This window comes from Phlebotomus papatasi, chromosome 1 (genome assembly GCF_024763615.1).
Source record: "Phlebotomus papatasi isolate M1 chromosome 1, Ppap_2.1, whole genome shotgun sequence".
NCBI lineage: Eukaryota > Metazoa > Arthropoda > Insecta > Diptera > Psychodidae > Phlebotomus > Phlebotomus papatasi.
Window position 1 is genome coordinate 10,945,302 of NC_077222.1, and position 18,910 is coordinate 10,964,211.

At 38.2% G+C, this 18,910-nt stretch overlaps 1 protein-coding gene across 4 annotated transcripts in view; it reads left to right on the forward strand.

The window, feature by feature from the left end:
- The window catches only part of LOC129798472 (protein tiptop), a 359,823-nt gene extending 341,176 nt beyond the window's left edge, over positions 1–18,647 (forward strand). For 3 of the 4 annotated variants that reach the window (XM_055841626.1, XM_055841627.1, XM_055841625.1), the window contains one exon: positions 12,893–18,647. In XM_055841626.1, the coding sequence (XP_055697601.1) occupies positions 12,893–16,148 (3,256 nt within the window). In that variant the 3' untranslated portion in view covers positions 16,149–18,647. Of the gene's footprint in view, positions 1–8,824; positions 9,148–12,892 lie in introns of those variants that run through there. The other variant, XM_055841628.1, reaches the window with a different exon arrangement.
- Positions 18,648–18,910: the final 263 nt, after the last annotated feature.

The following is an 18,910-nucleotide window of genomic DNA, read 5'->3' on the forward strand; positions in this document are numbered from 1 at the left end:
CTGTCCTGATTAAAACGTTAAGTATAAAGGACGATTTTTTATAAATCGTTTTGAAGACCGCATCAAGTCTCATGCACCAGTCTCCAAAATAATTGAGAATTGAGACTACACGGAGAATGTACTGTCTCGAAATATACAACCTATGAAGGGATTTTCCATCGTTTTCATCACGGAGGTTTAAATCGACACTAAGACGGCGATAGCCCTATGGGGGCTAAGATGGAAAAATAGAGATGACAATAAAATTTAAATTAAATTCAAAATTTAAATTCAAAAATTTATATAGAATTTAAGGATTTTGGATTATTAATTTCAGTTTTATCAGTCTGTCTTAATTTATTAAAATTTTTAATTTTTTTAATTTATATTTTTTTATTAGATCTTGGATACTATAGTGAAAATATATAAAGTTATTAACTCCTTAGGAAAAGAATGAGGTTTAGGAGATCTTTAAAATTCAAACAGTTTTTTGTGGTTCCTCGGGAACCATAGATATTTAAAAGACTAAATATTTACTAAGATTTTTTTGGATCGGAAAAATTCTTTTTCATCATAACTTTTTTGTTAAAGGCCTTAATATTTGAAAAAAGAAAGGTTAAATGAAATTAGCTTGCCTGGACTGTCAATCTGTAGAAAGTTAATCTAGGTAATTTTACACTCATTGATTTTTGGTACTGAAACTATATCGCTCCTTGGAAATTACAAGGGGCCAACTCAATCTGAACCATTTTTCAGGAGACAGCATGAAAGATTCGACTTTGTATAAATAATTATCTCAATTAAGTGTGTTAATAAAAACAATTTAATTCTTTTCTATTTATATGAGCATTATTATAAACATCGAAACATACATATTTTTACCTTTCAAAATATGTGTTTTAATGAGTTAGCTCTTTGTCACTCTAAATGATGCGTAAATTTTCATGAAATTAGAATGACAAGGGATCAACTTGCTTGAGTTAGTCCCTTGTTTCACAAAAATTTGAACGATAAATCTATTTTGTGCCCCTTGACTTCAAACAAAATTATGCAAGTAATCAAAAATATTAAAATTTTGAAAAACTTTTCTAATATCGAAATTTATTGACTCATATCATCTGAAATTTTATTAAATTCTCTGTCTGAGTATATTAAAACTTCAAAATCGCCAAAAAGTGAGTTGACCCCTTGTAATTTCCAAGGAGCGATATTAAATAAGGTTCTAAAGCCTCCGGCACACCTTTTAAATCAGTAAAATTTTATGAAAACAAAATTCACGTCCCTTTCTTTCTCAAAAGATTTGAATAAATCTATCCCATTCTTTCAGTCTCGAAATTGGACTGAACTAAATTTAATTTGGTGTGATGTGCAAAAGAAGAAGAAGACTGCTAAAGAGTAAGATAGACATATGCAAAACTTTTAATAAGGAAAGAGACGTGAATTTTGATTTTGTGAAATTTTCCTGATCTAAAAAGTGTGCCAGAGCCATAATGAACCAAAATACCCGATTATTTCCGTTAATTTACTTTTTTTTGATTTTTTAGCAAGCAGAATCATTGATTTTTAAAAGTTTCAAGGATTAATTGTTCTTATTCCGCCATCCAAAGACAAAATTCTTAAATCGTTCTGGATTGTTATGAAATTTCCGAAATTATGCCATGTGACTAGACCTCATGTCTGACCAGGATTCATTGAAATAGGGTTTTTTCTCCCGTTTTTAAATGGATCCTTGAAGAAAAATTCTAAGGATTAAGCTGAAAAATTAAAAAAATAACTTGGTAATAGAATTTAAAAATTGCTTAATAATTTTCAATTTGGAAATAGGGGGAAGTGGGGTATCTTTGAATTGGGGCACCTTTGAAATAGGGCTCTTTCCAGAAACTGTGTTTGTTCATTACCATACTGCGGATTTTAAATCTAAAAAATATAGAGTATAATTAAAAAATAGAAAAAATAATTTTTTATATAAACCTGAAGGGGAATTCTGTAACAGAATGAGAATGTCATATGACAAATTTAAAAATGTTTATGTGGTTAATTAGGAAAAAATAATTGAAAATCAGATTCATATCAGTTACTAAGAGCTTTATGGAGCCCCTATACACTGAGAAAATAAACGGGAATGCGATTAACTTTTTTTCCTCATAATTTTAACACTTTTTAGGTGTAGAAATATTATATCAACATTTTTTAATGTTAATTTTACACCTTTTGAGGGTAAAATGTTATTTTGACTTTTTCGGATTTCTCTCACAGTGAAGGATCTATGGTTAGTTCTTCCGAATTTATCATTCAAAAAATCATTACTTTGTCATATGATATTATTATTATTATTAATCGTATCGAGATACATATATTCATTACAAAGGTAATCATTTTCACAATGTCCATATCTCGTGTTAGAAGAACCTGCTAGTCCGTTTGTAGACTCGCCCAGGAGCGCATTCCCCGTATTGTGGATGCTTCTTCTATGCTACCGGAGTTGTTGGGCGTAGGCGGTGCATTATATTACGTTATTAACATATGAATATTGTCTAAATTAGACATTCAGATCTTTGCACCGGGCGGGACTCGAACTCACAACACTAACTAAGTCGAGCCGGGGAATCGATCCGCCCAAGAGGCAACGGTCTTGCCTATTGCGCCACTGATTCTCCACTATGATATTGTCATAGTGTTATAGAATTCCCAACTCATAAGAGGGTGCATTTAACCTCGTATTTTTTTTGTATAGCTGATAGAACTGGATAGAACGCTCTGTACTATGCATATGTCCTGGGTTCGAATCCCTTTTAAACCACACGAAATGTTCTGACTTTAAATGAGCTTCACTTCAATTAATTTAATTACAATAATTTAAATTCAGGGTGCGTACCTAAAAGTTTAGAAAAGTTAATATTTCCATTGAAAGCTTATTTATTTCAAGTACTTAAAATACATAGAAACCCTAAATTTAGAATATTAATGCTTTCATTGATGTTTGAAAGTTAGTTTGAACTTTTGAGAGCTTCAAACACTCATACCAGGCGCCTCCACTTTGATTTATTCTCGATGTGTCCATCAACTTACCACCAAAAAGGAATAAATGAAGTAGAAAATTCTCCTCAAAAAAGCATCCCCTGAGCTTAGTAAGTGTGGAAATCATCTGCGCGATTATCGGCTGTAATTGCTGATAGAATTCACGCGATAGAGGCACAAAGTGCTATTCTAGAGGAATGCTTTGAGGGGGGGTGGTCTTTCCACCAAAAGCACTGTGCTATGTACATGGGAGCTTTTGAGAGGTGGTTGTGGTGTGCTTTTGAAAATGATGCTTGTCACCATAAATTCAACCAACAATACAATATTCTAATGAGTTATGCCGTCCAAATGGATGATTAACAGATGTGAGATCCGTGCGCAATTTGTAATCCATCCCCCTCCAGCTGAAGCATCCCACATCGCTGGTTAAATGCACAATCACAAGGATTCCCATTCCATCCTGGGAGCCCATTGCGATGGCATAAATATGCTTGAGGGACGAGAGAGTGACAGGAGGAGGAGGATTCTTTTGTGTGGACGGAAAACCCTTTGGACGCGTCACACGTGGATCACTGGAAGAGTTTCCAAAAGGGGGAGGATGAAATGTTGGCATTGGAAAGGATAGTATTTTGTTGGGTGGTGGGTGGTGTGAGAAAATTGCTATAGATGGGTGGAATATATGAAGAGAGATTCGGTAAAGGACGAAGGAGTCGTGTTGCGTGTGGTTATATTCAGTGGAGCAACTCTCACAAAAGTCTTGTGGATGCCATCAAATTGGGACGTGGCTTCCGAGATACGGCCAAGTGAATATTGCACAGGGGGTCGTTATTTACGTGACATATTTATAAATTACTCGTTATGCAGTTTCCACCCCAACAAATGGAGCAACATTTTTGCGTTTGGGAATGGGATCCTTCAAAGGAGACTCCTCTGGCATGTTTGGTAAAATTTTTGGCACATGCGAGAGGAGAATATGATGAGAAATATCGGATGGAGAATGGTTGCCCATCAAAAATTATGTGAGGGGTGATATTTTGAGTGAGAGAGAACTGCGAAAAACTTAACAGGGGGGTTAGAGAAGGGAAAACTGGTGTGTAAATATAGCACGAGAAAGAGATTTAAGAATCAAATTTGCTTCTTATATTCACCAACTCACCTCATGCTCATACATTTCTTCAGCATCTTGGCATCTAATAAGGGTTTGCTGGAGGGGCAGGGGTGGAAGAAAGGGTACCTAGAGAAGGGTGAATGATGCCAGAAGGAAGGACATTAGGTGGATCATTTACACGTAGCACAGTGTAAAATTATGAAATTATGAATTTTCCTCCCCGGGAAAAAGAGACTCTCAGCCTTCCTCCCTTGCAATTGAAAGGGCTTCATTGGATGAGATGCTTTTGAGATTTTTCAGCACTGAACCTCCAAGACTCTAGATAAATTCTTGTTATACCCATTACACTTGGTAGTATTTTAACAAACTTTATCTAACTTTTGTAAATTATTATTTGACTTTAGATTTGCAATGGATTTTTTCTTTAAAATTCAAAATAAAAGCATTTAGGGAATGTGAATTAATTTTCCGGAAACTATTACTTTTAATTTTTTTTTATCGAGTTGAAAGATAAAAAATTTGTCAAGGAAAATTTAAACCGACATCAGAGGTTCTGTAGATTTTTTCTTACTCAGATTCTTATAAACTGAGTGTATATAGTACTTAAAATCTAGCGATAACTTTTTTTTCGTTATTTCAAATTTACTTTTGGACCTTATGTCTTTGCGAAAGAGTTATTAAATTTTCATTAATTTAAAGTTGTTCAAGCTTAAAGGCAGAAAGTTACGACAATTGCTGATCCAAGCAAGTAAGTAACGCAATAGTTCTTTCAAATTTACTTCTTATGAAAAACGTCCTTAAAGACTTTATAGCTTTACAAAAAAAGGACTACAAACCCTATTTTTCGCTACGGTTTTACTCGTTTAACGCCAAATTCAAATATTTGAATTCCATAATTTTGCTTCAAAAAAATCAAATAGGGCGAAAGGAACACATATTGACACTTTAAGAACTCGTGTCAGGACTTATTGACACCCTACTCTGAACCATTTGGAATACGAAATTCAAACACTTATCCTTATCGAAAAACGAAGATTAATAAAAAAAAAAAACGTTATATTAATTTAGATTTTATTGGATGCATTAAATAAATTTCAACATTTTGACAAAAGTGTCAATAGGGGTTCCTTCGACCCTATCACTATTATCATGCTTAAATGCTTATACGTCAAATGTTATGCCTTATGGAATCTGTGATATTAAGACGTACCTAATATTTTGACAGTCTTCAGACTATATACGTTTAGTCCAGTTCCCAAAGATATTGATTTACTAAACAGCGTACAATTGTAGTTTATTCAAAAATTTCTCAAAAAATTGCTTATTTCGATGGCTCAGAATATAAAACCATTAAGTCGAGAATGGCCAACTTTACTGGAGATCGATTTCAAGTTGAGATTTTACATGCTGAGTATAGGATTTATAAAATTTAAAACCCTTATAACTTTGGGAACAATTAACTTTCCGGTATAATATTCGCAGGGAAGATACAGGATGGCAAGGAGTACCCGAAAAACAGATTCATTCCGGAAGTAACTCTGGACCCTTTGGATAATTTACCTTTTTTAACTTATTGTAATTTTCCATTTTAACCTAAAGGATTTTTGTGAAAATTTTATTTAAATATTTTTTCCACTGGCTTCCCAAAAATACATGAGGCAACAAACTTTTGATACTTACTGTACTTTAGGATTGTAATCTTTTTACTGCCATGACCGCACTATTCTCTATAAGTCCTAAGAATCATTGTCTTCTCATATAATCCTTTACGTTCTCTTTGCCTTACATACATTTTGTTAAGTAGGGGGAGGTGGGGCTACTTTGAGCAGTGGGGCTACATTAATAAACGATTTTGCCACATATTTTTAAAGGAATCTAGGCTTTACAACCTAGTTTACAACCTTTAGTTCTACAATTGTTGCAGAAAATTAAACAAAACCTAAAGTATGCATCTCGTATAAGGCTTCCTCTTCCTAAGCTTGATTTTTACCATAATTCCTAGAATATCTTCAAAGCGAGAAGTGACTTTATTCCAAAGAATAATCTCCTCTTGGAATTATAAGTTAACAGGAAGTCTCGTAGAGGACATTGAGTTTAATAGTTCCTGGATACGAACATCAATTTCCAAGACCTCTCTTTGATTTCCAAGTAATTATTGTGATGAAAAGTTGAAAAAAAACCTTATAGAAAATCCAGTAGGGGAAAGTGCCCGCATAGTTTGCTCAGTCCAAAGCTTCATAATGACTAAATTTTTGCTATTTTTTCAATAAATGTGACTCATCGCACCCTTTTTTGAAACATAAGAAAAATTTATTCATTATGAAGCTTGGGACCGTGCAAAGCATGGGCACTGACCCCTACTGTTCTACAAGATTAAAATTCATTAAAAATCGTAGAAATTCACTGAAAATCCAACTGCTTTTGGAAAATTGATTGATTCTTGTAGGGGAAACTGGGGCACCACCAAACACAGGGTAGCGCCAAACACTAATTTTTATTTCTAAACTACTTGGACTACAGTAGACTCTCGCAAATTCGGCTCTTTTAAGATCGGGCTACTTTTTAATTCGGGCAGCGGTTACATTTGAAAAAAGTTTGTTGTCATTTTTCAAGTTTGATTATGATTATCAAATGAATCAAATATGCTCAAATTTAGCATGGTTTGTCTTAGTTTTGATGTGATTTTGCATTATTGAGGGATTTTCATGCAATTTACGATATATATCAGTGTGTAAACTCAATATCTATTTGAACATGTCGCCCGAATTTCTGTCTAATTCGGCTGACGTTTCGGTCCCATATGCCCGAATTTGAGAGAGTCTACTGTATCTCGACTATTTCTTCAATGGACAAGCATCCCAATAAAGCCTATAAATTTCTATAAGTAATGTCTTCTGAAGTCAAATATCTGATTAAAAAATCGCAGTGTTTGGTGGTACCCCGTGTTTGGTGGTGTCCCAGTTTCCCCTATAGATATACAGTAGAGCCCCGCTATAGGTCATCGCTCTATAGTCCACAATTTATCGTCCGTTGATTTCAAAACACTGATTAGTTAGGTTATGTTTTTCAATACGTGACATGCAATGTTGTCATAATTACTTTAATATTTTTGGCAAACTTTATTGAGTAGTTGTGATAATTGTGATCCATAATGAAGAGAGAGAGCGATGACAAGTACCACAATCGCAAAGAAAGTGGAAGCCGTAGAGCAGAGGCGTGCAAGAACCGTTGAAGCCGAATAAACGTCAAATGAAACATGTATGCCAATGGTCAAAACGCTACTATAACAAACTTATTTTGACGTTAATTCGGTTTCAACGGTTTTTGCACACCTCTGCCGTAGAGCAATTTCAATACTAAAGGTCGTTAATAATTTTATAAAATTACATGGACTATAGTGCGACCCGTCAAATCTGGAACCAAATATGGACTATAGCGAGGCTCTACTGTATCATAGAAAAAGCTTTAATTCACCGAAAGAGCTTTGAATGGATTTCAAGAGCTTTTCTTTTGTATTCTACAACTCTTCCCTGTAGCTGAAGCTTTTTATATTTATGATATATATCAATAGATTCCTCTGTAAAATTCTCCCTCGGAGGACTAGTGTTGAAGCACTTTGACCCAGTTACGCACTAAACTAAAAGCACCACAGGATACCTTTACCAAATTGTCAGACTCAACTTAAATAATACCCCTTTAACCTACAAATGTAAATTCAGGAAAATCTGATTACGAACCACAGCAATCTCTGAAAATCAACCTCGGTCCGAAAATTCCGTTCTTGGAATTGGGAAGCTGGCCGGGATCAGTTGTGAAAGTTTGTTGAGCGATGTGTCAAGTTTAATTGTTAGGATATGAAATTCACTGGAAAATTAGACGACCTCGCGAAAGCTCGAAGGACCAAAAATGACAGAGGGAGAGGGTGGAAAATTGACGTAGAAGAGGAACAGAGTGTCGTTATCTTGTACGCAACAGTACTTACGCATCATTCGCTGTGTTATTTATTTTATCACCTCTGAGAGGGGTGGGTTTTACCCACCCGACAGAGGGTTTGGGGTTTGGGATACGCGGGGGTACACTTGTGCCAAAGTTGAGAGCGACTGAGGGTGATGCCGAAGGGGTGAGCATTGTTCACCTCTTTGCTCTCTCGCAGCGCCGTCGTTAATACACTTGACTGTCGTGTTCCGGTGACTGTTAAATTCTCGTTATCCCCTCTTTCGTCATGAGAGAGTGTGTGTCTCTCTCTCTCTCTCTCTCTCGGGCGTCGTGGATGTTTCCGGAGGCGCAAGTGTATGGGTGCTCGGGAGAGACGTTCGAATGATGGAAATGGGTGAGAATGGGAGAGAGGAAACTGCATATGTATGGTGTCGATGGCATCTCTTTTCGGCGCACGCACTTCAGGACCAATCCGCTGACAGATGCACACAAGAGAGAGTCTCTGTTGACGATCAAGTCTTGTGGAAAATGTGAAACATCAGCGGCATCAGTCAGTCATCTGTGGACAGGCGTTTGGGAAAGAGCAGAGAGAGGGCACCGCATCCCAAAAATTTTTAGTGTATGTGCTTCGTGTGTTGGACATTTATTTTTCCATCTCCGTACATCCCACCCACTATCTCTCTCTCACACTTCTTGCTCTTCCATTCGAAGATTGTACCGCACCACGCGCGTTTAAAAGTGCCGTCGGGATCTTTCAAAAACGCAAAGTAGGCGGTTTTTTTTCCCGAAATCGTTTATTTGAAAATCGTTTTGTCGGAATTAAGAAAGAAAATCAGTGCAGTGACCTACATCCCTTCGGGGATACTCAAACAAAATAAGAAACCCTAAAGAAATAAGTTGATAAAAAAAACCGCGCCAAGAAGTTGAAGAAAAGTTGTGTGATACTCTTGGCGCCATCTCTGTTGGGGTGCCCATAGTGAGGGCAAAAGTGGCGCAAAGAGTCATTTATCATCGGTTTCCTTGCAAGAAAATGCCCAAAAAATCTCACTGATGATGCTTCATGAGGCTGTTATGTTGGAAATCTATCGACAGGCTCTCACAGCAAGGTAAAAGCCCCCTTCACAGAAAGGGCTCATCCCAAACCCCCAATTTTTGAATAAAAAAAAACAACATAACCATCAACCTCCCCCTAGAACAAATTTAATCCCATGAAATAATGTCCTCAGTGTTGTGCAATTTATGATTAAAATTTATAATATTTTATAACAGAGTCATATTTGAATGGGAATTGATTTACGATGCTCATAGTTAGATGTTATTGGATAATTCTGTCATTGTCAATTCAACTTGATTTAGTGTTATTGTTTTATTACTCGCTCGCGTTTATTATATTACATTACACACACATACACTACCATTTTGAGGGGCTATACTGGCAAAATGATATTTGCAGCAGTAGTTTTGCTTCGGACTATGTCGTACCCGTAAAATAGTCATTGCTGCAAATTATGACGAATAAATCATATTAAAATTATCTGGTACAGTACTTAAAATAATTATCATACAAACACGCTTTTGGAATTCTCTGCATTTTCAACCAGGATTACCCAGGGAGGTGGGTTATATGGAGAGGCTATTTTAGGGGTTCAAATTTACTGATTTAATAATGGCAATTGCATCACTTTTGCCAGATATTTTCGCTCAACATTCTCCTGAATCCTTTTCACACTGAAACTACAACAGAATTGTGAAAGAGAAGAACGTAGATAGATTGAGTGAATCATGAAATTTTTCAAACGTTCTCTCTTTACGATTTTCATCTTAAGCCTATAATTCATGTGCGCAACACTTATAACTAGGTGTAATTGACTTGAACAGAATCACAGATTCATTAGCTCGAGATTGATCCAAATGCGTACAAAGCTAGCTATGCTCCATAAGTTTGTTGTCATGTGCCTTCAGATGACAAGTTACCCATTTTTAAGGGCCTAGACAGGGACATGACATTTCCTATGTTTCCCATATGTTTCTAGCGAGCCGAAAAAACGTTTGAATTTATTAGTTGTTTTCAGTCATTGTATAATGAATTAGCATAAAATACTAATACAAAATAAAAGCCAATTTAATAACGAAGAAACAACCGAAAACCCTAAATTGGCAACCTTCGTAGTTTTGGAGATATCTCGTAAAATGTATACGAAAACAGGGAATAAAATACACTAAAACCGGTCGCATTTTTCAGAGCTAATGTCAGTCCCCTGGGCCTAGAACAGGAAGCTTCATGCTCCCGTTCGTTCGATTGAACGGACTGAACCAAGACTTACTCTTCTGCCCACAAACATCAAGGTCCTACCTTCCTTTGGGTGGAATTGTTTTTGATACACGCAGGTCAACCCTAGGTTTCTTAAACAGAGGCTTTAACACTCTTTCCCAACAACGAAAGAGTTCCCTGTTTCACAGCTCGTGACGGTGGCGGCCTTCCAAATGTTCAGAAAGTTCAGAAAGTGGTAACCAACAGGGAGAACTATTGATTCATTAGCGTTCGCTTTTTTCTACGCCGTAAAGATTTACATAGAAGCGAACCCCGTTCCGAACACGTTGGTTGAACAGTGTTCAAACAGGAAACTTTCGTATCTAGGCATTGTAAGGTAAACAGGAAGACGATAAATGCCAAGCAAATGATACAATCCAGGTTGATTTCAGACACGTGTATTTTGCTTGAGCTCACTTCTCAAACTGAAGTTTTTATTAGATACTCGGTCAGTAAATTAATTTGAATGAAAAGAAACACGGATTTTGACCTAGATCCTTCTCCTCCTTTATTACTAGGACAACGTTTCGGAGCTTGTTGGCCCCTTCGTCAGCTACGCAAAGTAATGGGTGGGAAACAGGGTCTGGACACAAAATAACTACGTATATATACACTGGACGACAATAACATGCTGGTGGTCAGAATGCGACTGAAGTTTTTACATATTCGAGCATTACTCTAAATTTAAGACTGCCGACTTTGCAGGCATGTTATGTTTTCGATCTCGGATCATGGCGGTCCCTGGTCCAATGAATTCTTCAAAAGATTATCCTAGGCACCCCTCTGACATGTGGCCTAAGGAATTGAAGCGCACTTTTACGTGCAAACACGTATGGAAATTTCTCTGCTTTTGCAACCGTCACGCGAAATGACTTAAAAGTAGGGCCTGTTCCCCTTTTGGAAGTTAATGATCCCTGTGGAGGGATAAATACACTAGATTTCAGACTAAATAACTTTTTCCTATCGGATCTGTGAGCTGACTAAAGGAGCTAGCTTCAAATCGCTCTATATAAAAAAGAGAACTTGCCATAGAGGTGATCCTAGGCTACTTATCGTCGGTTGTGTCTGCCTCTGTCGTATCTGCATTTCTTTTGTGTCAGCATTTCACGCAAGAGGGGACGTCTGTATTGTAGCTTGCACCGAATGCAGATACAAAAGAAATGCAGATACAACAGATCTAGCCGCAACCGAGGTTATGTTTTCAAAATGTAGAGTTTGCCTGTTGCGGGCAGGTCGACAGCCATATCTTATAGGGTTCATTGAGCCATCTCAGACACCATCGTGACCTATTCATTCATTCATTTTCAACCGTTTATCCCTATCGGACTCTCAGGCCTGGGACATTAAAATTAGCAGCCTATGCCTGTCGATCCTGTGCCACTTCAGGAAGATGTTTGCGATCAATCCCAAGGTACTCCCAGGCAAGATCCTGAATCTGATTTAGCCACCTTGCCCTAGGTCTGCCCGTAGGTCGACGGTCTCTTCACAATGGTTTGCATAGGCTGTCGTCGTGTATCGCCTTTCAGAAATCATTGCACAGAATTACCAAAAGAATTACGCATTGCTCGTTTTATGTCGTCCCTTATGTTCGTAGGCCAGTATTTATTATTCGATTTACTTCACTAAAGAGTTGCGATGACTCACCTATTCCTTTTTCTAATACCTTCTTACAACTTCTTACAACAAGGCTGCTTACAATAAGATATCCGGGATAAATTCGTATTGGTGGTATTAGTCCTTTAGGTCCTACTGCCCAAATCCGTAATTACTATATGTTTGTAAATGCTTTGTAGTTTGTTGAGAGTATCCTGGAATGGGATGCAGTCATATTGAGCAGATAGCTCTGCATGTCTAAACGTCTAATCCCTAATCCCAATTTCATTTATTCCTCCGATGCTGAAATTGAGTAGATCACTCAATCAGATAATCTGAAAATCCCTGAAGTATATATATGATGTTTTGTCCTAAAATTACGCGTCTAAGTGAAGATAGCGGTGGACAATATCCTAGAAAGTGTCCCACTGTTTCATGCGCAGTTTTGCACCATCTGCGTATCGGGCTGTCGACCAGGTTCATCTTAAATAGATGGGCATTCAGCCAGTGTCCTGTAAGTAATCCAACGATAGTTCTTGTTGATTTCCTGAGGAAGTCCAATAATTGGACAAAAATGTCCATTGAATCCATTTTCCCAATATTTTTGTGTCCCTTACGAACAATAATCTTTAATTGATCAATTTTTGTTTCCTTGCGTAGTCCTCTCACAGGTTCAGGTTCAGGTCCTATGAAAGTACTTTCCCTACCGAGTTTTGATAGTCTGTCCGCAATCTCATTTCCCAGGATATCTGCATGACCTGGGACCCAAAATAAAATAATTCTATTTTGTGCTGACAGTTTCTTTAAATCAAATGCTAAATGCCTTAATAGGAATCCGATGCCATTTGTCGTTTTGATTCACGTTTTAGTAATTTTCAAATTTACTAAATTTCAAACTAATTTTTTTTATACATTTGCCTAACGTAGAAACCTTTCTATCTTTTCAGTGAGCTGTCGAGTCCACGATGCCTGTCGAGAGACTCATCAGTGGGCGGTCGTTGCCCTTCCGACGACTCCATGTACTCAGGCAGGGGTATGACGGGCAGCAATGCCACAAGCCCTGTGGCCATCACCCTACCCGCCACACTCCCTCCCGCTGCTGCTGCAGCACTGCTACCACCGCAATCTGCTGCAATGGCAGCCTACCTTGGTGTAGCAGCTGCAGCAGCCCAGCAAAACCGACTTCTGTTCAATTCCTCCCTTACGGCGGGACTCACCCGAGCGGGTTCGCCGCCGTTGCTGTCGCTCGGGTCACACCTAGACAGCGACGTATCCGTGCTGGATTTCAGCACAAAGCGTAGCGCTAAGAGTACCGACTCGCGTGAGAGTGATAGTGATGCTGTGAATCTGAGCAACAAGTCTGATAACGGACCGCTAGATCTGTCGGTGAATAGAAAGAGGAATGCAGATAGTCATTCGCCACAGATGCCGAGCCGTAAGCAAGCTAGGCCAATCGACTACAAACCTGTGGTATCACCATGGACTTCACCCGTAACACCGTACTTTGCAGCAGCCGTTGCAGCTGCTAGTATTTCTCCGAAGAATCACAGTGCAGCGGCCGAATGGGCCAGTGCTAAGGGAAAAATGGGATCGGCACCAAATGACGCCACAAAAGCTTTGGAGAAAATGTCAGAACTGAGTCGATTGGGTGGTGAAGATATCTACAAACAACATGGAGGATCACTAAATCGTGACGCGAACGCAGTGAGTAGTGGGGGGAGTTCAGGAGGTGGGGGCAGGCACAGTGCTTGGCAGTCGCATTGGCTCAACAAGGGAGCTGATTCAGCTAAGGATGTGTTGAAGTGTGTCTGGTGCAAGCAAAGTTTCCCCTCTTTGGCCGCCATGACGACTCATATGAAAGAGACCAAGCACTGTGGTGTAAACGTACCACCATCTGGAGGTATGTCTCAGGCTCAGCCTCATCCTCCAATACCAACTTCTTCCTCCTCATCTGGCTCCAGTTCGTCAACGGGTAAACCCTCTTCGTCGGATCTCAATCTCCTCATCAAGGAGACCATGCCGCTGCCAAGGAAACTTGTCCGTGGTCAGGATGTCTGGTTGGGTAAGGGTGCCGAGCAAACACGGCAAATTCTGAAGTGTATGTGGTGCGGACAGAGTTTCCGATCTCTCGCCGAAATGACTAGTCACATGCAGCAGACGCAGCACTACACAAACATCATCTCGCAGGAACAGATCATATCCTGGAAGTCTTCGGAGGACGGTAAGGGTCCAGCTGGTCCGGGTAATCCCAACAGCTCAAGTGCCAACCAAAATACCGGACCCAATAGCACTGTCAGTGCCGTTCTCACCTGCAAAGTATGCGATCAGGCTTTCTCATCCCTCAAGGATCTCAGTAATCACATGGTCAAGAATGCCCACTACAAAGAACACATTATGCGATCCATCACAGAAAGTGGTGGTCGACGGCGGCAAACCCGTGAAAAGAGGAAAAAATCTCTGCCCGTAAGGAAACTTCTGGAACTTGAAAGGGCTCAGCATGATTTCAAGAATGGAGAAACCAACATGATGTCCAAGACTATGAGAGAGGCCGCATCGGGTAGGATAACGTGTGAAAAGTGCGGTGATAAGATTGATACGGTTTTGTTTGTGGAACACATCAGGCAATGTGTTGGCGGAGCTATCAATTCCCATAGAGTGAAGCCGCCATCTCTTTCTGGTGCCAACAGTATTCTTCCACCGTCGGAGAGTGTTAGTCCACTGACTCCTGGTAGTCGGGATGGTAGAAAGAGCATAGGGGACGAGATACCATCTCCAGCTTCTAGGCATATCTCTCCGAATGCTGCGGATTTGTCCTCGCCCAAAGAGAGTTCGCAGGAAAAGAGTTCATCTTCCCCATCTGTTCTCAATGCCATTGAACAACTGATTGAGAAGAGTTTTGACACACGATCAAGGCACAGCGGAAGTGGAATTCAGGGTCCGAATCAGAATTCTGCACCATTGGGATCTAGTATCTTGAAACGCTTAGGTATCGATGAGAGTGTTGACTACACGAAACCATTAATTGACCATCAGACAATGAACTTGCTCAGAAGTTACCAGCAACAGCAAGTATATGGTCGACGAGAGAGGAGTGGTAGTGAATCTAGCTCTTTCTCTGATCGTGGAAGTAGTCGTGTGGATTCCTTGACACCTGAAAGGAAGATAGATCAACCTCTGCAGTCGTCAACACCGAGACTCACGCCTGAGAAGCAGGAGGCTGAAGATCTCAGTGAAACGTCGGTGAAGATCAAGCGTGAACCTGAGGAGGAAGAGAAACGCGATCGTGAAGAGGCATCAAGTGGAACGGTTACGATTAAGAAGGAAGTTGACGATGTTGATGATGCTCGCCCAAAGAGTCGAACTGGAGACTCAGAGGCTGATGCTGATGGTGGGAAAATCCGATCCAGTTCCCTTTCTAGTCCAATGCCAAGTCCCCGGCATACCCCAGTGACACCAGCTGCAAGTCCTGGGAGTGATAGATCAACTCCGAGGTCTCAAGTCAATGCAGGAGAATCGAAGAAAGCCGCAGCTGGTGGAAGTCTAGGAGCGCTATCTTCGATGTTTGACAGTCTGGCTGGCGGGGGAAGTAGCAATGCAGCTGCAAATGAAGGTGGAACGGGTTCGGGAAAGAAGGGTACTTCGCATCCCTTGGCAGCACTTCAGAAGCTTTGTGATAAAACCGAGACGAATCAAAATTCCCGCACAAATTCTGCCTCCAGTAATTCATCGCTGGCGTCAAACAATCCGAATGTATCTACGAGTGCTACGGCTCCGGGTGCCATCTTGGCTTTCAGTTGGGCCTGCAATGATGCCGTTATGACGTCGGATTCGATCATGAAGTGCGCCTTTTGTGATACACCTTTCATTTCCAAAGGGGCCTATCGTCACCATCTGTCGAAGATGCACTTCGTCAAGGACGACGTCATCCCCGATCCCATAACGGTGAAGAGTCAGAAACAGATCCCACCAACGACGTCACAGTCGTCGCCTAAGAGCTCACCTGTGAGTAGCGGGAATGGCGTGGCTCCGAGTAGTTCAAGGGAGGGTACTTCCTCAACTACCACAGCTTCGGCGTCAAATTCAGCTTCAGTTCCCACGAAGAGTCCACCACCGGGCAGTGGTGTATCGTTTGAGGAGAGTCCACATTCCAAATTCCTAAAGTACACCGAATTGGCCAAGCAGCTGTCGTCGAAGTACGTATGACATTCCTAAGAAGTGCAAGTTCTGGGTAGGAATTCTCTAACTCTGTGAACGCTTCACTAGTGAACGATTGAATGCGAAAAATTGACAAGTGAAACACATAACCTCAAAGTGATCGTTTCACGTGAAGCTATCTCAACTAGTATTTGACAGGTGATCACTTAACAAGGTTACAGAATTCCGCCCCTGGGTAGGAATTCTCTAACTCTGTGAACGCTTAGTGAACGATTGAAAGCGAAAAATTGACAAGTGAAACACATAACCTCAAAGTCATCCTTTCACGTGAAGCTATTTCAACAAATATTTGACAGTTGATAACTTCACAAGGTTACAGAATTCCCCCCTGGACGTCACTGCTCAGCACTGTGGCGTCAGATCGGACCCAAAAAGGTAAATCCGATTTAACCCTATTTCACTCAGCATCAACTGAATCTCGTGTAAAAAGTCCTGTGTAAAAAGGTGAAACTCTTTGATATTCTTAAGAAATATCATGTGATGCAACATATCTCTTGCGAAAAACTGTCGTTAGGAAGCAAAGATGAATTGTGGTGTTGAGGTTATGTTACACCGCTAACCCCTTTTTTTTGGAAATTCCGGGGATATTTTCAGACATGAAGAAAGCAAAACCCTGTAAATTGTAGGCACATAGAGAGATGAAACCTCATACTTTTTCTAATTAAATGTAGGGTATACCGATAGGAAACAACAGCCGTAGATCAAGAAAAATTGCATATAGTGATTAGGCACAAATTCTTTTTCGGATGAAACGCAAATCACTGACAGAGAAAACCTTCATAAAACTGACGCTATACGAATTGATTGTGAAATGTAAATTTTTAAAAAAAAAGTATTTAATAAACAAAAATTCACCCACTTATCCTTCGAAAGAACATTTTTGAATATTTGCCAAAATTTACGAGGAAACATTAATGAAAAAAAACATTATGAATTGTAACACTGTATACGTAATTTTTGAAAAAAACAAATGAACTTATAAAAACTCCCCTTTAAAAAAAATATTCTTTTTTTCTAAATAAAGGAAACATGCCCAGAAAGAGAGCCAATACTTCAAAATTTCTTTCATGCCGAATATTTTTTGTGATTTTATGTATAGTGAAAAAAAAATACACAATTTGTATACCGAAAGTTTCAATCAATTAAAAAGAATAATAGCATTAACAGAAAAAAATAGTTAAAACAGAAAAAGTTTCTGTAAGATATACGATCTGTAATAATTTATTGAAGGATTTAAAAAAAAGTCTATATATTTACGAGAATCTTGGAGATAGAAGTGAAGATAAAACACCTTCCTAAGGTATTGAAAAAAAATGTACTAAATATAAATTTTTTGACTAGAGTAGAAATTTAAAAGAAAAAGCAAGGCAAGAGATTAACTGAAAAAACAGAAACCCACAGCATTTAAAAAGAATCTTAGTAAACTATAAAAAACAGAAACTAAAACACTTTCCGTGAAAAAGAATAAAAAAAGAAATTTAATAAATGAAATCTTGCGATATAGTAAATGAAAAACCAGAAAATAAAGTTTAGCCGAAAGAATTGATCATGGAAATTCTTAAAATATTCTATTTAAATAAAAAAGGGCCGTGCATTTTAATAAAATTACTGTGTAAATAGAAATTTTTTGAGTAATTAAAATTAACTGATGCAGCATTGATAATTTGAAAAATTGAAAATCCCAGAAAAAAAACAAAAAAAAATTATTATTAATATATTTGTCTCTGTGAGTAAAGAAAAAAAGATACAGCAAGTGTATTAATAGTAATTTGGAGAAAAGAAGTAAATATAGAGAGTAAATCAATAATATTTATTACATAAAATTATATATTATTATATTGAGACTTAATAATATTAAGTAATATTGACAAAAAAAAATCGTATACGTATTTCTTGTAATCCAATTATAAAATTAAAAAGAAAAAAGAAAAGAAGGAGCAGAAGAGATAGTACGAGAAAAATCTTTAAAAAAAAATTAGTGAACAGAAGAAATTAATAAAAAAAAACTCATCTCTTATTACTTGTTTCTTCTTTATTGTTTTTTTTTGTTTACTTAAAAATAGCTCAAAAAAACAGAGATTCCATTTTTTATTTAATTTTTTTCACAAACTCTGTAGCAAAGCAAAAAAAAAAGAATTTCTTCATGGAAAGAAAAAAATTATACGAAGAAAATAAACTTGTAATAAATTACTTGTATTTATCATGGAGAACAATTAAAGGAAAAAAAATATTACATAAAGAAAAAAATCTAAAAAAGAAGTAATTATAATTCAAATGGACATAAAATTAACGCTGTAACATTAAAAAAAAAGAAGATAGAAGATTGAAAGGCGAAAGAAAATGATGAAAATTAAGTTGAAAAGAAAAAGGAAGTGAAAAGCTAATCAAGTCTTAAAAAAAAAAAGAAAAAAAACATACGAACATTATGTATACGCCAAGCTGTCAAGAAAAATTAAGTGAAAAATAAAAGAAAAGTTGAAAAATTTAGCTGTATCGATATTTTTCACATTTAACTCCCTCTTTTCGTCTGTCAAGAACCGGGTTTGGAATTCTCTTTAGATCCATGATGGACGTCGATGGCAAGCAGCCGTTACACTTTTCATTCGCCATGTTTCCCTTATAAATCAACCCCTCTGCTTTTTGGCGGAAAGGTGCCCATTTTTTGCTGCTCCACCTTTTGGCCACTCTTTCTCTTTCGAATGGGTGGCTCTCAGTCAGTGATATTTCCGAGGGGTTAATTGTGCCCGTTT